General features: G+C 48.8%; 1 protein-coding gene across 9 annotated transcripts in view; it reads right to left on the bottom strand.

Moving 5' to 3' along the window:
- Nucleotides 1-27,484, bottom strand: part of CHTOP (chromatin target of PRMT1) — a 104,922-nt gene that overhangs the window by 14,500 nt on the left and 62,938 nt on the right. For 4 of the 9 annotated variants that reach the window (XM_069651128.1, XM_069651146.1, XM_069651104.1 and 1 more), the window contains one exon: nucleotides 16,959-17,120. The exons of 2 other annotated variants lie outside the window; for them this stretch is intronic. In XM_069651128.1, coding sequence (XP_069507229.1) covers nucleotides 16,959-17,120 — 162 coding nt within the window. The remainder of the gene's footprint in view (nucleotides 1-16,958; nucleotides 17,121-27,484) is intronic. 3 more of the 9 variants (XM_069651136.1, XM_069651114.1, XM_069651154.1) reach the window with 1 other exon arrangement.

Below are 27,484 nucleotides of genomic sequence, written 5' to 3'. Positions count from 1 at the left end.
ACTGCCCTCTACCTAAGCACCGCCTCTGGCAGCCATCTTCAGATTTGGAAGCACGTGAAGTGGCAGTATGACCAAGTGAAGAGCCGCAGAGGGGTAGGCGGGAGGGTTCGCATGTGAATCCATGCCAGACCCATGCTGGAGAACAACAGTTACAGGTAAGTAACTTGTTCCTTCTCCAGCATGGGGTTTGGCATGGATTCACATGCTCATGAATAAAGAATACATAGCAGTACACACATGCACAACCACGGGAGGTGGCAAAGGCTCAACATTAAGCAGTACATCAAACTCAACATTAAGCATCTTACCTCCTCACCAGGCTCACCTCAGGCGAACAGGTTGCGCAGCACTGCTTGGCCGACCCTGGACTCCTCCCTGGAATCCCGATCGACGCAGTAGAATTTCGTGAAGGTGTGCGTCGACCTCCACGTAGCAGCCCTGCATATGTCCAGCAGGGGCACACCAGAAAGGAACGCCGTGGTAGCTGCGATCGCTCTGGTGGAATGGGCTCTCGGACGGCCAGGCAGCGGTCGGTTTGCCAACCGATGACAGTACATGATACAGCCGGAGAGCCATCTGGAAATGGAAGCCTTCGAGAGAGCCTTCCCCTGATTGACAGGTCCAGAGTTCACAAAGAGTTGTGACGTCTTCCGAAAACACTTCGTGCGGTCCACGTAGAACTTCAGCGCTCTAGCCACATCCAGCGAGTGCAAAGTTCTCTCAGCCGGCGACGAAAAGAACACAGGCAACACCAAGGGTTCGTTGAGATGGAAGTCCGACGGTACCTTGGGCATGAAGGAGGGGTGCGTCCTGAGCACTACCCTCGTGTCGTGAAAAGTCAAGTACGGGGCCTTGCAGGAAAGGGCCTGGATCTCTCCCACCCGTCGTGCGGAGGTGATGGCCACAAGAAACGCTGTTTTCCACGACAGAAACTTCAACGGGGCCGAGTGCAGAGGCTCGAACGGAGGTCCCATGAGCTTGGTCAGCACCACGTTGAGCTCCCACGCCGGGGCCGGAGCCTTCACCGGCGGGAACGATCTGAACAGTCCCTTCATGAACTCTTTCACCAGACGATGAGACCACAAGGACGTCCGGCCCGTGGTTCTGGTGTATCGGGAGATCGCAGCAAGATGAATCTTGATGGACGCGTGTGCCAGTCCAGCTTTGGCCAGCGTCAAAAGGTACGGCAGTACCTGGGGAGCCGTAATCCGTAGAGGGTTAATCTTCTGTACGTGGCACCAGACAGAGAACCTCTTCCATTTGTGTCCGTAGCATTTACGAGTCGAGGACGCCCTGGCCTTTGCAAGAACCTCTCTGCAGTCGGCCGGTATGTCGTATCCTCCAAACTCTAGCGCTGCAGGAGCCAGGCCTGCAAGTTCAGCGATTTCGGGTCGTGGTGGAGGATGGCGCCTCGATCCGCGTCCACCGGCAGCTTGATTGGCGGGGACGCTGACAAATCCAGAAGGTCCGGGAACCATATCTGCCTCGGCCACGCAGGTGCGACGAGGATCATCCTGCACCGTGACCTCTTGAGCTGGTTGACGAGCCGGATTAGCAGTGGCAAAGGAGGGAACGCGTAGAGGAACAGGCCCTCCCAGGGGAACGAGAAAGCATCGCCCATGCTCCTCGCCTGGGGAAACCTGCTGGCGAACCTCCGGCACTTGGAGTTCGGCGCCGTCGCGAACAGGTCGATCTGGGGTGTGCCCCACCGTCGGAAGAGGCGATCTACTAGATCCTGCCGTAGTTCCCACTCGTGGCACGAGCGCAGCTCCCTGCTGAGTGAGTCGGCAATGGTGTTTTTTATCCCTGCCAGATGAAACGGCACCAGAAACATCCTTTGGGCGACGGCCCAATGCCACAGGTCCTGCGCCTCCTTGGACAGCGCTGGGGACCTGGTTCCGCCCGGTTTCCTGATGTAAAACATGGTGGTGGTGTTGTCGGTGAAGATCCTCACCACCTTGCCCTTGAGGGACGGAAGGAAGGACCTGAGGGCCCAGAACACTGCACGGAGCTCCAGGACGTTGATATGGAGGGACTTCTCCGTCGGGAGCCAAAGGCCTCTCGCGTGCAGGTTTTCGGTGTGCGCTCCCCACCCTTCCAGGGAGGCATCCGTGGTCACTGTCTCCTGGTGGTCTGGAAGTCCATGCCCGCCGTCAGATGCGCGCGGTTGCCCCACCACCGGACCGCTCGGCGGAAACTCTCGTCGAGTGTGATCCTCTCCTCGAAGCCGCCCGTCGTTTGGATCCAGCGCGCGTCCAGGAACTCCTGCAACGGGCGCATCCGGAGCCTGCACATGGGAATGAGGTAGATGCAAGAAGACATCATTCCGAGGAGGGACTTGATGGACCTCACCTTGGCCGCGTCGGAAACCAACATCCGCTGTACCTTGCCCAGGATGGACCTGGTCCTTTCCTCCGACGGGGAGGCCAGAAGGGACACTGTCGAGCTTCGCTCCCAGAAACAGTGCGTTTTGCGCGGGTACCAGGTGGGACTTGGCGTAGTTCACGGAGAATCCCAGGTCCGTGAGAAGTTGGACAGTCCTTGCCGTGTGCTCCACGGCGAGCTCCCTCGTCTTGGCTCGGATGAGCCAGTCGTCCAGGTAGGGGTAGACGTGGATCCCCTCGCGGCGCAGCTTTGCCGCCACCGGTGCAAGGCACTTGGTGAATACCCTGGGTGCCGACCGTAGTCCGAAGGGGAGGGCTTTGAACTGGTAGTGACGCCCTTGGACCACAAACCTGAGGAATTTTCGGTGCCCCTTTAGGATGGGAATATGGAAGTACGCACCCTCCAAATCCAACGACGACAGGAAGTCTCCTTCCTCCAGCTGCCCCAGGACGTGCTGGAGGGTGACCATCCGGAACTTCTGCACCTTGATGAACTTGTTCAGACGTCGCAGGTCTAGGATGGGGCGCCATCCTCCCGTCTTCTTCACGAGGAAGTATCTCGAGTAAACTCCGGAGCCCCGAAGCCTCTCTGGGACGAGTTCGATGGCGCCCTTCCTGAGCATCGCCTTTACCTCCAGGAGAAGCTGAGGGACGTGAAGCTCTTTCCTGGCCACGGGGGGGACGCGCGGGCACCGTCTTTGAAACTCGAGCGCGTGGCCCCGGGCTAAGGCGTCCAGCACCCAACGGTCGGTGGAGATGGACTCCCACACGCTGAGGAAGCTCGACAGCCGGCCTCCCACCGGGGTGCTTCGGTGGGGGCCCGACCCCACGGCCGGTTCAATCCTGTTTCGACGAGGCTTTGCCGCCTTGACCTCCTTGGCGACGACGGCGGGGTCCGCCAGACTTGCCTCGTCCTCTGTAGGCCTCCTGAGACGAGCGGGCCGCTTGACGGTAGGCGGAGAAACCGCCGCCGGAACCTTTGGAGGCGCCCTTGCCTCCGCTGCTCCGAAAGGGCGTCCGTCGTTGCTGCAGAACCCCAAGGGCCCGGGCCGTCTCAGTGTCCGCTTTAATGGCCTGAAGGGAATCGTCCACTGTTTTCCCAAACAGGTTGTTCCCATCGAACGGCATGTCCAGGACTCTGGTCTGTACGTCTTGACGGAAGTCTGTAGCCTTGAGCCATCCACGCCGCCTAAGGCACATGCCGTTGCCCAACTGGCGGAACCCAGTGTTGTCGATGTCTGTCGCAATAGTGATGGCGTGGTCCGACGCCACCTCACCTTCCTGTAGGATCTCCAGGGCATCTGCCCTCTTGTCGTCCGGTAGGAAGTCCAGCAGGGGAGCCAGTTTGTACCATAGCTCCCTGTCGTAGCGGGCCACGATAGCCAAGGCGTTGGCCGCTTTATTCGTCGTCGCTGCAGACGAGATGACCCTGCGTCCCATAGCGTCCAATTTCTTTCCCTCGCCGTCCGGTGGGGAAGTCGATGTGGAGGCCGCACCCCCCCCCCCGCTTTCTTCCTGGCCGCCGCAGAGACGACGGAGTCCGGGGTAGGCTGCGCCCGGAGGCACAGGGGGGCCGCGTCCGGGACCCGGTACTTCTTCTCGTACCGGTCTCTTCTAGCTGGCGTCGTGGAAGGGTTCTTGAGGAGGGCGAGGCCCTCATCCCAAATGTCATCCAGTAGAGGCACCGCGAGGACCGTCTTCCTCTTGGCCTCGCGCCGTTGATAAAGGAATCCTTCCTTTTTCTTCTCCTCAGGGCAGAGTTGGAAAAGCTCGGATGCCCTGGCGATCATGGAGTGGAACGATCCAATCTCGTCGGGCGGAGAAGCCCTGGTGGGAGGTGACGACGGTAGATCCTCGTCGTATACCTAGTCGTCCGTACCCGTCGCTGCCGTGTCAGTCCCCGTATCATCCCCTCGGGTGGACGGGGAGGAGGGCTGGACGGGGCGCGACGGTTGAAAAGGGGGTGGAGGGTGAATCCTTTTCTTGGGCGGGGGAACACCAGAAGGTCCCGGTTCAGGATCCCCCGACGGGAGAGGTTCCTCCGTCGGCAACGGTAGTCTCGTCCTTATCTCTGAGCATAAGGACTGTATAGCCAACAAAATGGCCGCCGAGTTGTCTTGCGGCGCTGGCAGAGGGGAATCCGACGGGCGATCAGGGGCCCCGTCGGCACCCTCGACGATGTCGTCGTCACCTGCGTCGGGATCCATCCCGACGGGCCGGTCTTCCACGCCAAGGCCGTGGCTTAAGACCTCAATCAGCTCTTCCTCCGAGGTTGAGGCCGAATCTACGACGACGCCCTGCCCCCCCTTTTTCTTCCCCGCCGGGGATTTCACGGGGGTCCTATCGATGGGCACAAAAGAGGACTCCCTCCGAGGTGGCAGGGAGACTCTGAGCCCCTAGGTCGCCACCACTGGTGTAGCCTCCCACAGGCTGAGCCAGGGCCGCCGCGACAGTATCGATAGAGGGCTTGGCCGGATGGATTAAGGCCTTCACCACCTTAGGTGCGCTCACCGCCTTATCCTTGAGGGAGGGGGGGGGAACACTGCCTCGCTCCCCCTCCGATGGGGCCTTTGAGCTCGACCGGGGCCTCTCCAGGAGCTTCGCCGGGTGCTCGCCCTTCCTCTTACCCGACCCAGAGCGTTGGCTCGTGGCTGAAGGTGCCGGGGAGGGTGCGCCCTGCCTGGCGCCCGTAGAGCCCGACCATTCGGCGCTCCCGGTGTTAGCGGACTCGGTGCTTGGCCTTGTGTTGGACCCCCGTCGCCGGGGCGTCCTCAAAGGTCTTAGAAGCCCGCTCGGATTTCTTCCTCTTCTTCTCGCCTGACGGGCTCTTCCCTTCCAGCCAGTTGGCGAGACGTTGATGGCGGTCCCTCATGGTCCGCTCCGACAGGCCTTCTCCACGTGCGTCTTGTCCTCATGTAAGCAGTAGAGGCAAAAGGAGTGTTCGTCCTCCTTAAAGACGTTCTGGAGCTGGCATCCAGGGCAGATCCTGAACAGCTTTCCGGGCGTCGAGCTTCCCTTCTCCTGGGCCATGTCCGGGCCTGAGAAACTTCTGGAGCCCTCCAAAAGCGTAGCTCGACGAAATCTTCACCCTTGAGGGGCGCAGACGAATCCGACACGGGTCCCTGTTGATCGGATGGAGAGTCGGTGGAGCTTGAGGCTCTTTTGACCGAAAAAACGAAGTTTTTGAGAAAAAACGTGAAAAAAATAGCACTAACGCTCGAGAGCAATAGCACGAGGATCCCAACACATGAACGTGCGGTAAAAATCTGAAGATGGCTGCCAGAGGCGGTGCTTAGGTAGAGGGCAGTCATTGGCTGTGGTCAGTATGACGCAGAGACCAGTGATTGGTTATTACTACGAAAGACAGATCAGAAACGAAACTGATACTGGTTTTTTCTTTACCGAGGATTCCCAGCCTGGCGACGGGGAATATTCATGAGCATGTGAATCCATGCCAGACCCCATGCTGGAGAACTCCAGGTTGTTGCTTTTGCAAATAGAATCAAGAGGAACATTTTTAATGAATGCTATGGTAGCCCCTGTGCCCAGAGTAGTGGCATCTAGTCAAGGGCAGCTCTCTTGGCAAGAGAAACTGATGGTTAACGATCCACTTACAAATAGCTGATTTAGAGACAAGGCCCCCTTCTCTACCAGCTGTCACAGACGAAGAACTGGTTTGTTCTTAGTGGCTTTGTTTTTTTCAGATAATCTGCTTTAAGGCTATCTTTGTGCATTGGTTGAAAGGGAGGGCCCATTAGTTTGGTAACATTCAGGTCCCATCCGGGTGCTGGGTTGGAGATAGGGAGAGGAAGTTTCTTTACGCCTTTCATAAAGGCTTTAATTACAGGAATTTTCGACCATGAAACCTTGCTCTGGGATGTGTTGTGGGCTAAAAGCGTGGCAAAGAGCGTGGCTAAGTGGACTAAGAATGGAAAACCAGCCCTGAATCTAACAGGTGAGGAAGGACGATATCTTTTTGGTGAGCATTCAGTAGCATTGATGCCCTTGCCATTACACCAGATGACAAAGCGCTTCCATTTGCTGAAGTAGCAATGCTTAAGCTTCCATGCCTTGGAGTATGTCCATGCAACTTTGAGGGAGCTGGGTGCCCGACCTCTATGACCTCAGGAGCCAAGTTGCTAAATTGCGTTTGAGGGCATGATGTAGTGTTTCCCCCCCTGGTCGAGACAGCAGGTTGCATAGGAGCTTCCTGGGAGGGGAGACCGACATTGCCATGAGATGGGAGAACGAAGGCTGGCGGGCCCACAAGAATCATCCAGACTGGTTTTTTGGAGCAAACAGGGGGCAGTAGAGGGGGAGGGGGAAGAATAGAGGGGGGTGAAGGGGTGGGGTAGAAGAGCGTTGACAAATTTCCCAGACTGTTCTCCAAAGACTGTTCCCCTTTGGAGCAGTTCTGATGGTACCTGGAGGATCTGGGCATTGGGCGTGCTCCAGAGTGGCGAATAAGTCGATCTCTGGGCAGCCCCATTCTGCGACGACGTGGAGTACAATGTCCTCCTGTAGCCACCACTCATGCTCTACGGGTAGGGGGAAGTCTCTGCCGATCAACAGGTTGATGTGATGGGATGCTACTGCTGGGGACCACACGTGTGTGAGGTGATCGGGGAAGCGTTGTAGGGGGGGCTCGAACCGGCAAGTCACTGATGTGGAGGACGGGAGCCTCTAGGAGTAGAGTTCCTGCCTCTATCCTTGCCCTTAAAGGGGGTATTGGTGGCTCCCAGCTTAGCCTTGGCCAGAGGACCAGGGGGTTTTCCTGAGCCGTATTGTCCTTGGGTAGAGCGGGCAAAAAGATTGGCCACGTAAGGATCAGCGTGAGTTAGAACCACCATACTGGTGGAAGGGTTTAGCCGTGATCTGGCTAAGCAACTTTAGCGTTTCATGTTTTTTCTTTGCCACCTCTAGGGTGCCATCAACCACCTTCCCAAAAAAGGGTTGAAGTCCTCCATCGGCTCGTCAATTAGAGGCTGGAGTTTCAGGTATAAAGCCAGTGTTTTTCAAACCAGGCGTGCTTTTAAGTAAGGTCCCCTTGGGTTAAAGTGCATCCATCGGTCTCAGCTGAGTCCAACATGTTATTTATGTTGCCTGCCTTCAGCCACGCCCTCCCCAAACCCCACAAACATGATAAGGAGGGCTTGGGAACATCTTGAAGACCATCCCGAACTAGGCCCCATTGGACACCAACTTGCCAGGAGAGTATTTGCGATCCTTGTGGAGTAGGCCGCAGAGGTGGTAACCCGCTTGCCCAGGGCATAAAGCTTCTTACAGTCTTTCCCCAGAGAAGTTTCCGCCGAGGACAGTGGAACACCTGCTCTCTTCCAAGTGGTAGTAACCACGAAGGAGTCGTGTAGCATGACCCCTGATGTAGATGGCGGTCAGAAGCTGATTGGCGGAATCATTTCTCAACCCAGGGGTTGTGTGCCCATTAGAGATGGGGACAGCAAGGAAGGGGCTAGGAGCCTCTACGAGTTCAGTAAGGGGATGGCCTGACTAGTCGGCACCTTCTCCTTCAGGATAGCCTCCACGAAGTCAGAGTCTGGAGCAGCTACATGCGATGCAATTTGAAAATGATTAGCTGCTCTTTTTAAAATGGCACAAAATATCTGCCCGTCAACCGGTGACAAATCTCTGTGGAGGAGAAGGGGGATCTAGGCAGATGGCATCCAGGTCAGGGATATGCGTTGGTGATAACCAAGGGCCCTGATTCTACGCCTGATTCTGTTACCAGTCTGTGTGCAAACGGATTAAGGTCTTCATAAGAATCCTCCTGCGTTTGGTCATCTGAGCCCTTCAAGATATATTCCTGGTGTCCCTGTGCAGAGATCAGTAATTTCTGCAATTTGTAAGGAATGGGGCAGGAGTCCTCTTCTCTGGGTCTTTTGGGTGTAAAGTACCAGTCTGAAAAGTCAATGACCTGGGCCATTTTGTCCATGGATTGCTCCAACCTCTCCCTATATTGTCAGTGATTGTATTGAAGGTTCACGCAGCTGAAGGCGCAATCTGTCACTCAGAGGCCTTAGGTGCTTGTGCGCCCTTGGACAGGGTCTGCGACTTTAGGGTGAACGCCCGTTCGAGGTATGTCCAGTCGCATGACGACAAAATCTTTGGCGGCCCTGCAGGCATTGTGCGCTTCGACGGCTCAGTCGAAGAGCCCTTTGTGTACATGTGGTGGGTGGGTGTGATTTTCCCCATAACATTGCCGGTGGCCTGTCTGACGAGCTGGGCGTTTGGGAGTCTGAGGGCTCTGTTGAGGGGTCGATGGCTTACAATTCAGGGCTATGGCTGCCAACGGATTCCTCGTCGTCCGAAGCCATTACCGAGCCGGATACTATAGAAGCGAAAATTCTCTACTCTATTTTGGGGGTCCCCAACTCCGTCCCTATTGAAGCCCTGCAACTGGAACTCGGCCTCACTTCAAAGAGCGCAATGGTATCTATTGCATAGTAAATTCTTGCTCTCTTATCCACCAATCTGAATACAAATTCACTGATGGTCTTATTGCAAAATCCTAATCAAAATCCTAATCAAAATCCTTACCTCCGGGACCTGGGCGTTTCCACTATCCATTTCTTGAGTGAAATTAATATACAGATTTGATGGACTCTCCTGCCAGCATAGACATACTGAAGTCTGGGTTGCCGACCTCAATCTATGCCAGTTGCATACAAACTCAAGCCTCTGAATTTCCTAGGCAGGGATTTAAATGCAATACACCTTGTACATACCTAGTTAAGCCTTGCCTCTGCCAACTTAAGTATATGCATTTTAACAGAGGCTTTGGGTCGCGGGACTGGGATTCTGCATGAGGATAGGATAGTTTGTGCTAGTGAAGTTCAAAACACAGCACCCATTCACCAGCTGTCACAAGCTATTGAATCTATATATTAAGGGCTACTCAACCAGGGTTTCTAGTACCGAATCCTTGTACAGAACAGTTCTGGAGCTGTATAGTGCAGAGTCTTGTACCGCAGCCGCATTTCACATATGGAAGGACATTTTAGCCACAGAGTCTTGACCAGTTATAGTAATCTTGTTGTACTAACATAATTTTGATACTACTTTTAAGGTAAAAGGAAACGCAGGAATTGGTTTCTTGTTCTATTTTACTTTTCTTTTAAAGCTGTATAGCAACATTTGGAAAGGTCAACATGTTGGATATTTGTGACTTCTCGTAACACATGTATCTTTGTGCTAAAGGGTTTATAGTTTTGTTAACCAAATGCACAATACAATTTAAAAAGAACGTGTTAGTGAAGACAGCACTATGCTGTCCCTATGACCATCATTCGACAGAGATTGGTCTCTTATCTCTCTATGTAATAGTAAAATGGAAATCACTAATACACTTCAGCAAAACACAATCGCTTAACTGTCCGATCCAATTTACTCTCCTGCTGCCAAGAATAAATACCTATACAGACTGGACATTGGACTTGTGGGCCAGTCTTGTTATATCTCGTTATCAGAAGTGGGTGTCACAGTTGAAACTCTGCCGGAATTACACTCATGTGAAGGGCAGACTGAATTACAGAAACGATTAGATCAAACTTCAAGGTCCATTCTTTCAAAAACTGACGATCTCCTTCAATGTGACACCACTCTGCATGATAAAATTCCCAAATCCCAAACAGATTTATTTTTGCGACAACTAAATATTCTACATAACAGCACCACGCTATGTAGATACGGAATAGGTACTGACAATCCAAAGTGTAGACTATGCGATGGGGAACTGGAGTCCTTGCAGCACCTGACTTTTTTTGTCAGGAACTACAAGGTTTAAGTAGTATATCTGTACAATCGCCTATTCCCAACTTTTTCATTGGATGCCGAGGCATGGTGGGAGGCATACATGGGTGGAAATGTCAGGTGGTTGAACGCACTGGTAATATACTTTGACTTTTTTTAGCTCAGTAGTATAGGATTGGGAGGTTGGAGGATGATTGTGATGGTAACACATTAACTGTATGCCTAAATAAAACAAAATTAAAAACAGCACTGTACAAAACCAACTACATTGCCGTTCTGATGTCACAGGTTATCCATTCAGGTGCTCCTAATCAGAAAGCATAAAACCGATGCTATGCAGATAGTTAGCGCAGCTACAATAAAAGCTCAAGGATTTTTAGCATTGACAGCAAACCCCAACTTTGATAATCCTTACATCGGAATCCATTGACTATCCCCACTTGAACCTCCAAATAGGCATTTCCAATTCAGGAAGTACACATCCTACTACATAAACACCCCCCCCCCCCTTAAGAATTTGAGCTCGCCATTGGACTAACAGGACATATAATTGTTTATTTTTCAGTCCTCTTGTTTTTTGATCCAGTGAAAGATGTAGTGGGGGAAATCGAAGAGCATATGTCAGTTGTCTGCATCTATTTCTGGGGTCTAATAGTCCTGTACCTTCTTTGGAATAAGTCCTATCATTTTGAAACTAGCATTGCAAAATAATTGTAGCCATCAGACTACCTCGCATCAGCTGGCCTGTGCCCTACACCCCCCCCTCTCCATCCTCCTGCAAAAACGTCTCACGCTCACATATAGGTTGCACTTGAAGGGCTGCAAAGTCCCATATGGCATTTGGATTGATCTACCAGAAGAGGCAACATTTCGAATAAGGGGCAAACCAGAGTCATCCAAGAACGATCCAGTTGCATTGCACAGCAGTTAAACTGGAATAATAGTTCTCCATCAAGTTTACAATGTGACAAGGGCAAGTTGTGGTCTCCCACTTCCACACATTGCGGTTGCTCCCAGATTTTCTTGTATTTAGCAGATGAGGCCAACTGCCTCCCGCCCCCCCAACCCCCTCAAATTCTGGCATACAGTGGGCTACATAGGGGGCTTAACCTTCCTTTAAGCACGTTTCCCAAACCCTTTGAGCTATAACAGGGAAGAGTGTCCCTCTTCATAATTGGTTGCTCAGCTAAGTGTCAGTTATCCAAGTCCACAATAAGCAATGTTCTAGAGTCTGACTCTTCGCCAACCATCGAGTTGCATATTTGCTTGGGGAGCCACTTTCAGCATGGGAATGGGGACCTGGATCACTTTGACACTGCCAGTTTGCTATCAAATATGCCATATCCCATTTGTTTAGAGTAATTCACGACCAATCGGCACAACTGTGGAACATGGGTACAGAGATTAGAAATCGATTAACTTGGCCCACACTTCATACCCAAATGCAGCGATCTGGGTATACGGTTAGGCTATGTGACTAAAGGACATAGCACCAGCTCTACTATTCTGGCAAGCATGTGGAGTACATTTTGCAAACTTGTTCAATGTACAGAAGAATTGCATTGTATTTTGTTTTAAAGTCTCTAGCTCTAGGGAGAGCAACGATGTGGGATCTGATCACCACCCATTCAGCTCCTGTTTCTAAGTTTAGGGGAGCCTGGTTAGCCAGGAGCTACCTTTGACTCCCCAGGACAACTAGCCCAATACAAGCCTACATATCTAACTATACCTGGTAATATGAATAAAGATGAATGGGATATTTAAAGCAGAATGGAACAGACATGGACAGATACATAGTGTTAACATGCGCAGGTTTGCGGTGTACTAGCTCCTGCCTACTGGGTGAACCAATATCCAACAGCTGCTTTTAGCTTTAGACACCTGTGCACATTGCCTTTCGGGAGGAGCATATTATGACCATAGGGTCAATCTATGACTCAGTTTTCTTGCATCTAAATTAGTGCCATCACAATCTCAGGGAGGGGGAGTGGCAGGGTAACTTCATTACAACAGCATAAATCAGCACCCCAACTACCATCCGTCAAACCGGACCAGGAATCACACCACCAAGAAAGCCAGAGACCAAGCAGGATGTTGAGCAGTTAAATAAAGACAGTCACAGAACCGACCCACAAAAGCAAAAAGGATTTGGTATCCCCCACAGACCCCGCCCTGCACATACACCCCTTTGGACTGGACAGACCATTTACACAGAACCATACTGTTCAATCACACCTTTACCCTAACTGGGCCATCTCAAAACCGCCTAGATCTGTGTGTCAATTTCCAGAACTCCCTGCCTCCCACCACCGCACCCCACCCGCCCATGAACACAGTGGAAGGAAAACCTGCATTACTTACCGTAATAGCAAATCTGATTGCATCTGCTTCGATTCACATGCTGTGCATATAGTCCGACATCTAGTGGTAATCACGGAGTATTGTAGCTTGTCTTTCGAGAATCTAAAGTCGACATGGGCGTGCTTGTAACACTATCCCCAAGTGACGTTTAGCGTACTAAATATCTTCACGTGTCTAGGTCCCTCTGGTTGCGTTTTTTCTGCCACGAGGGAGCCTTATGACTATCGTGAGTACAGATAGATAGAGTAGTAAGCTGCCTATTTTCCTTCTACTCTGAGCAGGGAGGAAGGGTTGCTGCACGTGAATCTAAGCAGATACAATCAGAAAAGCTATTTTAAGGGAGGTAATGCATATCTTCTGATGCTTGGGAATCTGCTTAGAATCACATGCTGTGCATAGACTAGTAAGCAGTACCCAGAGTTGGTGGTGGGATGTGACAGTGGTAAAGAGATGTCTTAATACCGATTGTCCCACCTGAGATCTGGGGTAGTGGCCGGTGACAGCCATGGTGCCTCGCCTACTGGTTGTTACCCGAGTCTGAAGACTGGTCTTTATTCCAGTCAAAGTGATTCTCTCCCTGACTGTAGGGGTCCTTATGGATTTCCTCCGGTTTAGTTCGGTCAAACACCTTCATGAGCGAACTGCCTGGAAGTCCCCTGAACTTTTGACAAAATAAGGTAAGAGTCTTCCCCTCGGTCTCTTTGGGGCAATTAATCTTCAAAAAAATATACAAACTCAGAAAGCGTGTTAATGTATCCTTCAAACCCATCTCTGGTCCATAGAGATGAAACCAAGGGGTCTGGAGGGAAAATGCTCTTGGGTCTCTAGGCGGTCGAGATCGGACTGCCAGTATCTTAGATAGGGGCTGGGACCCATCTGAGTATTCTTCGACCTGCTCCTTGTTTTTCCCTGTTTCGCACACTGTCAATGCCTTCAGTAACTAAGACATCTGTAAACTTAATCTAAAGTTCCTACATATTCCTGTACCAGCGCCTTGATGCCCACGGACTACAAGTGTGCTTAACAAATGCAAATAAATAAAAGTCTGCCCCCAACAGGCGAACCACATGGGACATGGCCTCACGACTGCTTGGAAGCGGCTGCGGCAGTGCCCGAAGGCAAATAGGCAGCTGCCTGAGCAGCTTTGGCACCACGATTCCCCCCACGGGTACTTTTTTGCTGGCCCCTTTGACTGGCCGCCCCTCTTGTTCCACCAAAACAGTAACGAAAGGAACCTCCCCTCCACCGCTGTCCCCTAGAACGAAAAAGCAGAGGTTGACGCACTGCAGCGCTTAAAGATTTCGCCGCAGCTTTTGAGGTCTGCAACCTCAAGGCTCTAGTTAGCCTTGCTGCCAAATAAATGTGCGTCATCAAAGGGCAGGTTCAGAAGACAGCTTTGCACATCCGAAGCAAACACTGGCTTCCGCAACCATGTAAATCTGTGTATAACAGTGCTCGCAGCCATGGACCGGCCCACATCTTCGGCCATATCCAAACACGATTCAAGGGCCTCACACATGCCATCCTGTATGATGGCAAGGAAACCATCCCTTTCGCCCCCCTCGGGAATATACTCAGCCGCAAAAGATACACAATTCCACAGAGTGTGTAAACTTTGTCAAGGCACACGTGGAGTTAGCCAATTTCAAGGCCATGCTCCAGCAGACAACACTTTCCGTTCCCAACCGTCGAAGCGCTCGCCGTCCCTATCTGGAGGGATGGAAGGAAGGTTACGCCACCTGCATCGTAGTGGCAACAGCCGCCTGAACCACCAAACTCTCAGGAATGGTGCAAGTAGATAAACAGCTGGGGTCACTAATGAAAGGGTGGTATTTTTTGGTCAAGGACTTAACAGCCGGAAGAGAATCCAGGGACTGCCAAGCAGCTGCCACCCTTTTCTGCAAGAAACGATGAAAAGGCAAAACTGGGTCAGAAGACGGACCCTAATCTAAAATATCCATCAGATTGGCCTGCATAAAGTTTTCAGGGGGACTGGACCAGCCCAGATACTCTGAGACCTGTGACATAAGCCTTCTGTATGAAGAGACTGCATGAGCCCCAGGCTCGGGTCTACCAAAGTCCACTTCCGGGGAAGGGTCCAACCCACTGCCATCGAGGGACTGTCAACTCCTCCAACTGACTGAGGACCCTGGTTTACTGGATGAGGCTCCACAATTTTCTGGTGACAAACTCTGACCTCTCCTCTTTGTAAATGTCAGGCAGAGGGAGGTGAAACCCAGGTCTGGTGACAGAAGAGGGGCTGGAGTCCACAACTGGCCTCACAGACTTTGACGTAGCCTTCCCCAGAGGATCCACGATGTCCGGGAACTCCAAAGGCACACAGAAAAAATCCCTGAAGGCTTAGATGTCGAGAGCGTAGATAACGTAGACGTGGGGAGCGCCAAAGGCGTCGACACAGGTGCTGACACAGGTGCTGACAGCACCATGGGCTGGTGTGAGGGCAAAGCGTCGACGTCCGAGTCGGACAGACACGGAGATGATTGAGTCGACCTCAAGCCCTCCATAGGCAGCTGTGGTCTCGCTGGGGACAAGGACCGAGACCTAGAGACACGTTTCTTGCAACCTTTCGATTCCTTGTCCGTACGGGACCTCGGTGGCTCCCGATGTGGGTTTTGTCACGAGCCCGAAGTCGTGCGAGCCACGGAACGAGACCGACCCTGGCCAGTTTCGTCAGAAGGCGCAACCGGACCGTTGTCCTGCGATTGAAAAATAGCCATCATGGATTTCTTAAACGCCGCCCATTCCTACGGAGTCGAGGACTTCGTAGGGCACGTAAGCTTCCTCGAGGCACCATCCTCCGAAGAGGACGGGGAAGGCGACCGGTGACGGCGCTTCGAGTGGCTGGATGAGGCAGACTAGTGGCGGGAACCACTCCGGGACCGAGATCCCTGGGATTCATTCCAACTCTGAGAGTCGCCCCTCAGTGTAAACCCGCTTGGACTTGGATGTCCGGGGCGTAACGGGCTTCGAGCCTCTACCTACCTGGAGCTTCCCCTTCTGCTCCGGCAAGGCCTTGGCAGTCAGCGACTGGCATTTCGAGCAGTCGTTGGTGTCGTGCGCCTCGCCGAGGCCCACACAAACAAATGCGGTGTTGGGGGAATGGGGGGCAGAGGCTATCAGGGGGGTGGGGGGCAGTGCTCGGTGAGCGACATTTTAGACATGCAGTCCTGGCAGGTCATTAAGCCGGACCATGGAGTCGAAGAGAAAGCCATCTTCAATGAAGAAAATACACGAGGCGCGCCGAGTCTCTCAAAGTTAACACGTTCGCAGAAAAAAAACGGAACGAGGCCTCGGGCATCCTATTTTTTAACATCCTATAACGTCATCCTCGATGGAGGCCCTCGAGGGACATGGACCAGGACGCCCTCTGCCGAAAGTGCACAGCTGTGGAGATTACATGTCAAAGATGTGGAATGCGCTGACATTAAAAACATTGAGAGCACAAAAATTGAACAATGAACCATTAAGACATTAACCTGCATGAAATGAATAGACTATCCATCAATGACCATTAATTTACCACTATCAATTAGACGTAGTGGCACCACTCAGCGGCTACATCTCAAACTGCACAGGACCAACCTTGCTTTACATTACCTATGCTTCAGTATTAACACCAAAAGCCCAGAAAATAACTTTAAAATGATTCAACAAACTTAGGCCAAGGAAGATCCAGGTTGTAATTCTGTAGTTTTTTTTAGCCTGGTGAGGCAAACTTTATAGTCTTGTAGGCTTGAGCTGCCAACTACTTCAATTATATTGCTTTGTTAAATGTTATAGTGTGTGTTTTATTGAACCCTTTGCTCCCCCCTTACTGGTCAATATGAGTGAAATTATATAGAAGCCAGATATAAAACACGAATGCCACCTCTCCAAACATCCTAGTAGTTTACTCTTTCTAATCCGGATATCTATTACGAGGTAGAGACCCCAAAGGCTGCACACCAAATCACAACTTCCACCTTGAACCTTCAGATTAGGCAGAAACTTAGCTCTGCGTCAGGCAAACAAAAGAAAAAATGACCGTCTTAAGGACAGTTTAGACCACAAAAAAAAATTAATTAAAAAGTGATGAACATACCCAGTGAATCAAAAATGGCATGCATGTATAGCCCTTTCAAAGGATATTTCTTATTGGATAGCTACCCAAAATGAACTCCATACAGCATTTTTATAGTACAAATCCTAGTGGCCAATTCGCCATCAGACATGCATCACCCAGGTATAGTGATCAATTCAAGCAAAAAAAAAAGCAAAAACCTCACAGCAAATCAGTGCACAGATACCAAAAAGTGACAAGCAGCTTAGAAATAAGCAACTAAAACAAGCAGGAGAATCACCACTTCCATAAAACCCAGCTCCTACGTGTGCACACAGCAAAGATGCAATTGGCTTCTTAAGCGGAGAGTAAGACTTAATACGAACCTCTTCCTCCAATTCCTCCACGCCCAGCAGGACCTCCCCTACCGAGGACTCCTCTGCCAGGGCCTCCACGACCACGAACGCCACCTCTTCTCAGGCCCATCCTGGGGGCGCCCCCACGACCCCTGCTCATATTCTGTCCTGGGAAGGGGAATGAAGGCATACCTATGCACATAAGTCAAACATTAACACGCTCAGTTGGGAAAATGACAGACACCAGTATAACAAATGGATTAATTGATTATGATACAAGACTTCATGTCCAAAATTCTAAACCCATCTTGTGTTTACAAAAAGGCTAAGTAAACGCCAAATCGTAATACTAGTACCAAGCAATGTTCAAAAGCAATTCAATGTGATGTGGCAAGACAAAGTGCAACCACATGATTTCTACACCTAATGTGCTGATACAACCTACAATAGCCAACTCATGCTACCTTAGTAATCGTACCTTGTAATACACCATCCACCACTTCCAAGATTGCTCTGGTCGCCAAATAATTTAAAAGCGCCAGCTCCAAAGACACTAACACCCCTCTGCACTATGCTTGCATCATTACTTGATAAGCTAAATGACTACACCAATCTCACCTTGCTGTTAACGTCCTACTCTACCATAATCTGAAAGTATCCATCCAATGATCTATGCTCAGTAACTATAAATTGGTTTGGCACGTTTATCGGAACCCACCCAAAGACTGGTGAACTGAATTATGCACCTGGGTAACAGGGACAGCATTTGTAGCAAACTATGCAAAAAGGATAAACAATGTGAGTAGTATCTAGACAGGTTTCTTTACTTGAAGGCATGGGATGCAACAAAAAAAAAAATCATGCAATACTGTACAGTTGAAGGGGTAGGGTTAGAGGTTTCGGCATAAGCGCATTAATTCTCTTGAATCCAGTCACCGTAGGACTTAAAACATTTTTAATTAACCTGCAGAGTAATTTACACTACGGTCTGTGTGAGGTGGAATGAAAAAGCCTCACATCCAAGATCCATTTTATGGCAACGGCAAGGTACTGCTTTGAGATCAGAGCCCCACGTGTGTAAAGAAAACTTGCAGTCTAGAAAAGACTGCCAATCAGAATTACACTGTATAAGCGGCATACGCCTTCCTGAAGTTAAATTTGTAATGGGGCAATGAAAAAGCCTTTGCTATGGACAAGACATTTTGGTTTGCTCAAAGTACGAGCCATGAAGAGGGAGGCATGACCAGCTTGGGTTAAAAGAAAGCTTAGCAGTATAGCATGATTAAAGTAGACCAAGGTGTGCTGTGAATTAACTGAAACACAGACCATGCCTTCCTTGAAGAGCAGCAGACCTCTAGCTATGAAGATGGTTTGGAAACCAGTGCTGAAATTCTGCCCAACTGAAATCTAAAGCATCAGCTGTCTAGGGCCTCGCCTTTTATTTAACTATGGCAAATATTGGCCTAAAGAAGCATGCGATCTAACATTTGCCTGCTTCGAATTCATAAAGCACCTATCAGACTAGGGGGTAAGAAAAAATCAGCAGAGAAAGAAATTACAAAATAAGAGCTAGTAGTGAACATATCTTATCCACTGCCACGTTTGGAACTACAGGTGTTGAGCAAGGGACTGTCATTTGTTCCCCAAAGCAATCGATTTCTTTAGATTGCTGCGTAAAATGAAATTGCGACTTTTCTTTGAGGGGCATGGAGAACCAAGAACAGAGTCCTCCGACATTTCTTGAAATCAAACCAAAAAGTGCGTTTAACCCACTTGTCCAAAATCACATCTTGTCGGTGTTTGGAAAATCAGTTCGTGAATTTAGGAAACTGCACTTTCAAAGTAAAGGATATGTAAATTTCACTGTGCGAGAAAAACAGACATTGAAGAACCTATTGGATAATACCAACATTATTTTCAAACCAGCCGATAAGGGAGGAGCGTTGGTTCTGATGGACAAAGGATTATATCAATGAAATTGAAAGACAGCTTGCAGATCCAGAAACTTACAGGGAGATTCCCTTCAATCCTACAGCATAGGTCCTACATTTAATCCAGGAAACTCTTGAGGACGCAGTGGAGAGAGGAGTCATATCTGAGAAGACAGATTTATTTGGAAAATAAACACCCTAATGCACTGGTTATCTATATTTTGCCAAAAATACAATCCCCCCTGGGAGACCTATTATTGCTGCATCGAATAGCTTACTGGAGTCTTTAGCTCAGTATTTGGACAAACTCTTACAGCCCCCGATACAGAATACAGCCACATACCTAAGGGACACCATGCAATTTTTACAGAAACTACAAGAGGTAAAGTTTGAGGTCGGACGTGATCTCCTTTTCACGATGGACGTCACCTCCCTCTATACAAATATTGTACATGATGCAGGCCTAGAAGCCGTTGAATGGATCCTATTAAGATCTGACAACTTACAGGGAGACCATCTTTTTATTCTAACACCCCTCAAATTGGCCCTGAATAATGATTTTCTTTAAATTTGGCGAGTGATTTTTCCGGCAAGCCTCTGGCACTAGCATGGGGGCGGCCATGGCCCCATGCTATGCCAACATAGTTATGTATTATTTGAAGTATGAACATGTGTTATCCATACCGAGATATTTATCCCTTTATGTGAGATATCGATGATATATTCCGGATATGGACGGGACCAGCAGATTAACTGAATGCGTTCTTTGAGATGATGAATCAGATGCATCGAGGATTCGCTTTACAACTGATACTAGTCAATCAATGATCCATTTTTTGGACATCGAGATCTACACTATCACAGAGACTGGCGACTAGAGTATTTACTAAGACAACAGACAAACCGTCAGCCACCAGTTTCCACCCACGGAGAACGATCGAGTGTACCAATGAGCCATTTCCTGAGAGACAGGCGGAACATTTCGGAAATTACTGAATACCAACGACAATCAACTGTATTGGAACAGAAGTTTGTATCAAGAGCGTACGATGTGACATCTATCCAAGAGATTTCCAGAAGGACACGATCTATAGAAAGGGCAACCCTTCCAACTCCAAAACCTACACAAACTGATGACCACCTGGTGTATGTGACTACATACTCGACAGAGTGCAAGAATTAGGAGGATAATCCAAAATATTGGCAGATGCTACAAATGGACCCCCATTTACAACTATCCCCCCCCCCCCCCCAGCACCTAGATTCACCTACAGGAACAATAAAGCACTAAGATCTAGCGTGATAAAGGCTGAAATTCAGACACCCACAACTAAGATCACGCACAATGGTACGATTCCGTGCCAGAACTGTCCGCACTGTGCCAACATAATTAAAGGGAACAGCATTTCACACATCCACATTCTGGAAAACCTATCTGGTTGAAACATTCCTATACCTGTGATGCTCCGAACGTGATGTACGGTTTGAAATGCCCTTGCGGCCTGTACTATGTGGAGATAACGACTAGGAAAGTTAAAACACGTTGGTCTGAGCATAAATCAAACATTCGCAATATCCAGGAATCTCCTGTTGCAAGTCACTTCCACATAGTTAGACACGTAGCTCAGTTTAAATGTGTAATCCTTGAGCAAGTCAAAATGAGCCCACGGGGCGGGGGGGATGGGAGGGCCGATTTCCATTTGAAGGAGCTTTCTATGGAGATCATGTGGATTGATCTATTGGACTCCCTGAGCACTAGAGGCATGAATGTCAAATTTGATTTGATGTGTTTTATTTGAAAAGTTTGTTGATTTCAAAACAATGGAATTATGAGAATATGCAGCTTATGGTGTCGAACATGTATTACACTTTGTAATGTACATTTATGTATATGAATTTTTTTTGAAGAAATTATAGAGGGATATGATGCCAAGTACATAATCTCTTTCTTGGAAAGACATTGTTTTCATTTAATTGCATGCATGACTTTAGTGGTTCCATTCACTACGGGGGAGTGCCTGTGGAGTGCAGACATCCCCGGCCATTGGGGCACAGCTAATTTCCGTTTGTTTACCTTTTCGTCCTTCAGTTTATTTAGCAGGTGACCTATCATGGGGACTGGGGCAGATCTCGCTGGTCTGCCCCCCCCCCCCCCCCCCCCCCCCTCTGCTCGGTCATCCTTTGAATACACGCGGCTTTGTGTGGCTCTTTATCCTTTTGGACCTCCCTTGGGTCTGCTTTGGGGCGGGCTCCTGTGCTGCACCGCGGCATGAGTTGGTGGTGCTATGGAACTGGTTGTGGTTTCGCTTTAGAGGCCTGAGGATTGGGTGCACATTTCCTTACCTACCCAAGATGGCGAAAGACGTACGTGTACGTTCTTTGGTCCGTCGTTCACGTCGGACTTCGTCAGTGAATGGTATTTACGCATGTGCACTCGCATTGGCGACGTGAACCTGCCTGTCGGGCTGTGGAGTGCGGCTATCGGCTCCTGGAACTTTTGAACCCGAGTGAAGAAAGTTTAGGAGTTACGTTGGTAAGTGCACATGTTCTCCTGTTGGGGGCCCGGATTGAATTTTAAAAATATGGTGGGTTCGCGGATAGGGACTTATCTTTGTGAACTACTTGTGTTTTGCTGATATAGGCGGGTGATGACCACGGTTGTGGTACAGTTTGAAAGTGGAGGTCCGGTCCCTTCGGTACGTGGAGATTTTACATTTCTGTACTTTGAACTTTTCCTTCTCTGATGGTGGCTTACAGTCCCTCCATGTGGTGAGGGCATGCTGCCATGGCACACTAGGTGTCTTATGGGCTTTGTGGTCATCTGTTAATGGTGTAGTCATTTTCACCCTTAGGGGCAATTTGATCATTACTTACACGGTGTGGCGATTCAGTTTTGGTATAGGATTCAGTGCTCGATGTTGTGTAAAAGGAGATAATGTGGTTGGCACCACTTGAGTTACACTCTATTAATGTTTTTGTTTCATTAGGATTCTGTTGGAAGACGGTTACTCCCTGTGCCAAGCGCCAAGGTTGGTATCGGGTGGAGTTGGATTAAGGTTCTGTGAAGGTTTCGTTCTGACTGGTGCCTTAATGGGTTTATGTCTGTACTCTCATAGGTGCTCTCTCCCGAGTGGATTTGACATGTGGAACATTTAGGCTTTCTATGCCCTGAAGATGGATTGTTTTCCAATCCTAAACGTGTTGGCTGTATAAGAATACCAAGCGAAGCCTATCTGGATGTATTTTTGAAAGAAAGTTGTTTGAGGCTATATGTAGTCTTGGAAAGACGTCACTGAGACCACTGCTGTTAATTGTGCCTCAAAAAAAAAAAAATTAAAAATTGTAAAAAAATTGGCATTGTACTGTGTGGAATTTAAGCAACAAGTCAGTCATCTTTTGGCTTTTTGAACTAGGAATCATTTCAAGCACAGTACCGCTTGAAATCACCTTGTATATTATACGAGCCCTATGAGTTAATATGGTTTCAGTGAGAAGTGTGCCTTTCATCTGTGAATGAACTGAAATTCCTCTGAAAGTGTTATTGTTTTAAGTCTATGATACTACATTTGTGTTTGAAATAAAATCACAGTTTGAACTATGTTCTTTTGAATATCATTTTATAAAACCTGAGAATATTGCTCATATTTACACAAGGTGTGGACTTTGATGTGGTTCAAAGTTCCCGTTCAATATATTGTCATACTTACTGTGGGTTTGGAGGGACCCTTTTGGAGTGCACCGTGGAGGTTACTATACGGTGACATATGGTTTTGTTCGAATTCATACAGGGCAATGTAAGAAATCAGGGTAAACGGAAGCTTTTAATTTGAATCCAAGTTTAATTTGATGGGACGCTAATACTGAAGCTTCAAATATGAAGGTCTTCAGCCACTTTCTTGGCAGAGGAGAAGTATGGTATACTTCATAGATTCAAATTCTCTGAATACTTTCAAGACCAGTTGGAACCAACACGATTTATATTAGGCGAGATGAAGCAGCAACTATTTTATGCATTGACTAAACAGCAACTGACATGGCAGTTCTGTGGGTCAATTTCTTCTGAACAGCCCTTGAGAAACTAGAAAGGATTTTTCCTCGATCCTTCCTATACAACGTGTAATGACACCAGGTAGATTTAAAGCAGCATTGGTTCAGCGACAATAGGAAAACTTTTTTTTAAAATAATGGGATAACAGCAGCGGTCTGTATACCAAGTTCAGATTAAATTCTCCCATTTAAGCGCTAGACCTATTGAGGCTTCCTAGTGAACCGTTTCCCAGATCTATTGCTCGATTGTCCATTTCCATGTATGGGCTCATTCAAACACTGCAGTATGGTACAGAGTAGATTCAAGACTATAGCTAGTAAGGATGCGAGGTTTACACCCAAATGCCCCTTTTAAATACTCCAAGCACCCTTGAATGAGGTATCACAACAAATGTCAAAGAGAGGCCAACAGATGGGTCAAGGATTAACAGGACAAGCAAGCACCCCCCGCCCCCCTCCAAGCTCCTGTGAAGACCAAAACAGGTGGGGGAATGCAGTGATAGGTAAAGGCAAAGAAACTTCAAATCCAGGAACTGTCAAGTACTATGCTCAATAAGTATGAAAAAAGTGGGAAGGCAGGGCTTCAACTTCCCAGGAAACAAACACAATCCGAACAGAATCAAAAGTATTTTGCTTTGAAGAGGTCGCAGTTAACCATAAACATGTAGAACCAACATACCCCACTAGTGGTTAGAGTAAAACTATTTTCTAGGACAGAGTGAACTGCAAGTATTTACTACGCTACTGCCATTATAGGGAAGCACACCCATGTTCTCCTTTTACTTCACAGGTGGATTAGACTCTACAATCAGCCAGTGGAGACATTACAGGAGACCCCAAGATCCAGCAGGCTAAGAGCTGGTTTGAACGCATTTCGGGGAGGGGAATGGGGAGTAAGGGTGTGAGGGTGTGAGAAAAACTACTGCTACTACTCGTAGAAAGAAAGAAAAAGTAAGGACCCCAGGACAACACTCACAACATCACAACAGTGGATGTATCCAAGTCAGCCCATGTATAACCGCAGAATGTAACGCTTGAGTACCAAATTTACATCTGTCGAGTTACGGCGGGAAACTATGTAGGAGGGATGCATAACCAAACATGGCACGAGAGGAGATCTGTGCAAAGTAGAAGCACAAGCATCCATAAAGACTGTCTGTACAGAACTAAATCAAGGGTCCAGGTTAGCTCAGGGAAACAAAGCAGCAGCCATCAAGACACTTGTTGCACACATTTAGGGATGGAAATGATGATTTGATTGACAGGAGCTAAAAGCAGCACCTGGGTTATCCAGCATCACCCAGTAAGCAGGAGCTACCCTCTAGCATCCTCATTCGCCAACCCAGATCCCAAACCCTGCCACCTTACTTATAGGGCCCAAACCTCGCCGCTGGCACCTAATCTGGTCTTGACCCATTTTCCCCTCCATGCCCCCCGTCCATTCACCCCTTTGCCCCTACCAACCCCCAACTGGACCCATCAGCACTTGCAAGCATACCCCAACAACACTTGCACCCTCATCAACGCCAGGCCAGTTTCCAAAAACAAAATTCAAAATCTTTGACCTAATCACCGATGAAAAGGACATCTGGATTTTCTTCTGAGACCCGATTTGAGCACATTGCGCACGAGGCATTCCCACCCGGGTACAACCTTACTTGCGATAAACCATTGCCATTAATAATTAAGGCTACCTCAGTCAACACCACAAATCAATCCTGGTAAAAAGCAAATCCCACCCTCTGTTTTACGCAGGTTCCTACTATCTACAGCCCCCCAGCTACAACAAAAACTTAGCGTATACACTGCAATATTTTGACAACCTCCATCCAACACACCATCCTATGGGATTTCAACATTTTGCTTTGCTCGCCCTCAAACACTATGACCCGAACTCTGACAACTCTGCCTTACCATCATGAGCCCAAGGTGAGTGAGGCTGCCCTCCTGGGGCCTACTTACCACCATTACAGCCCAGGCCCAGCAGGCCATAGCTTCCTGGCTCCCCCTTCCCTCTGGCTCCCCCTTCCCTCTCCCTCCCTCCCTCCTCCCAGCTCACCCAGTGATCCTGATTGGCTGCCTGAAAGCAACCTTGCCCGGTGTACACATTGCAGTTCCACCTTGCTGCCCCTTACCATTGTGAGCCCAAGGTGAGAGGCTGCGCATGGCAACCCTCCTGGGGCCCGCTTACCACCATCATAGTGCACCCTTACAGCTCGGGCCCAAGCCTTGCAGGCCGTAGCTTCCCGGCTCCCCACTTCCCTCTCTCCTCCCGCCCCGTATTCCCGATTGGCCAGGCGATTAGTCGATCTCACCGACTGGACAGCCTGTGCGACTGAGGACCCAGAGGCAAAGGGCGGCTACTAAAGTGGCGGCTCGAAACAGTGTCGGCGGGTGTCAGTGGGGAAAGCCAATGAAGCCAGCAGTCAACAGACACCAACAAAAAAACTAAGTGTGGCATGGGTGGGGTGTAGAGCAATTACACTACTCCAGAAAGCCCCTGCCACTCCACCTTACTTTCCATAATGTAGACAACCATAGATTTATGAACACCAGCCTTAATCTATTCAGAACTGGACTGTAAATGTTGCCTTGCATTACACAATAACTTACTTGCCAATGTTAACTAGTACCACACCTTTGAGAACTGTGAAGATTGGTCTGTTTCACATCTGGATAAGATTGTGAATGTTAGCATGTGCCACAGATGAATTCTTAATTTAGCCCGCGCCACAACTAGATAGGATTGTGAATGTTAGCACGTTAGCACACAGATGGCATTCTTAACTTTAGCCTGCGTCGCATCTAGAAAGAAATGTGAATGTTAGCATGTGCCACACTTAGATTGAATAGTGACATTATAGCAAGCATCACACCTAGACATAATTGCAAGGACAGCAATGCTAATTAACCATTCCACTAACAATTTCACCTCTCAAACTCACCAAACACACACAACCACAAGCCTACAACACATCAATCCGCGCAAACTTCACTACAACAAACCAAAGCACAGACCCGCCCAACAGCACACGACTACTAGAGACCGTAAAACACCCCAAGCCCAGCCAACGGACCCACCGGGCCGAGGCTGCCAACAGCACATCACTGCTCTCTTGCACTTTTTCAGCTTACTGCCACTAACTTATCCCCCCCCTTCCCTTTTTCAGAGCCGCCAGAGCACCAGGGGACCACTCCGGTGGTGATAGTGCGCGGTACAAATATCCTTTAACATTAACATAACATCCAAGAAGCCTTCAACCGGACAACACATCTCCTTACCCACCCCCACCGGAGGTCACACCCTTGATCCGATCCTCAGCACCAAACAGCCACACTGAGCAAATCATTGTCTTTAGATTTATTCATGATCTGTTGCTCAGGGAAGAGTGGGGATGAAGGATTGGTTCGGACATTATCGTAGAGACATGGACAAGGATGTGTGCAAATGTCAAATTCTGTTCCTTAAGTTTGACTGAAAGAACAAGGCAAATTAAGATCTTAAACAGTTTATTGGACACCTGATAGGTTATGGAAGAGAGGTTTGAAGGATGATCCGGAATGTTGGGCTTGTGCTCATGAGACCAGTACACTGGAACACATGTGGGATTGCAGGAAGGTGCGTGGATTCTGGACAGAAATTGGTGAAATTTAGAAGGTCTTGAATGAATTGATTGGATTTGATTTTGAAACATTGATATTGGGAAATGATGCTACCTTGGAGTTGCTCACTCAATGCCAAAAGTGGTTTAGAGGTGCCATGATGGGGAAAAAAAAAAAAATCCTAGAAATTGGAAATCTTACATAACTTTAAAGGACTGGTTGAGAGAAATGCTTGACCTGGCAGATGTGGAAAGATTTGTATATAGCAATCAAGGCAAAAATTGGTTGTGAAGATTTGGGGTACATTTCTGGCATTGTATTGAATCTGATTTTGCATAATACATGTGAACCGGGTGTCTAGGGGGGTATATTTTTATTATATTTTGTAATTATGAATATAGTTTTTGTAATTGACATTTTATGTATTGTTATAGTTAAATTGAAAATAAAATTTCAAATATAAAAACATACATAGCCACACTGCCTCCATTGGCCATTATTAACAGATCACTCCGCAATCCTTCGATCCACTGACAACCGTACCCAAGGCCTCGCTCAACCACCTACAAAATATTGGAAAAAAGTCACCCCTGATCTAGCAAACTAGGAAGCCCGCCCCCTCGCCCGCTGTCCCCCGAGCACGCTTATACCCTAACAAAACTGACCTCCCAGAGAAAAGGACCCACACCGAGGTGGTACACTGCCAACATCAAATCACTAGAAACACACATCTGGAACATACCTAGAGAACCACCTCTACGGCCCAGAACAAACCCACCCTAGCGAGACTAACTGGAGAATATAGACTGGAAATCAGAAAAACCAGAAAGCATTCTATGGTAACAAAAACTCTTGCAACCAGAGCATGTAACATTTCCAAATTCAACTCCCCACCTGCTGCAACCCTCCCCCACCCATCTCCCAATCCCAATCTGACACCCTATTGGAACACTTCCACAATGTCACTATTGACAG

Source organism: Ambystoma mexicanum, chromosome 1p (assembly GCF_040938575.1).
Source record: "Ambystoma mexicanum isolate Mex_15411 chromosome 1p, UKY_AmexF1_1, whole genome shotgun sequence".
NCBI classification, from domain to species: domain Eukaryota; kingdom Metazoa; phylum Chordata; class Amphibia; order Caudata; family Ambystomatidae; genus Ambystoma; species Ambystoma mexicanum.
The sequence above is the reverse complement of the archived record's forward strand: the minus strand, read 5'-3'. Positions and strand labels throughout refer to the sequence as shown.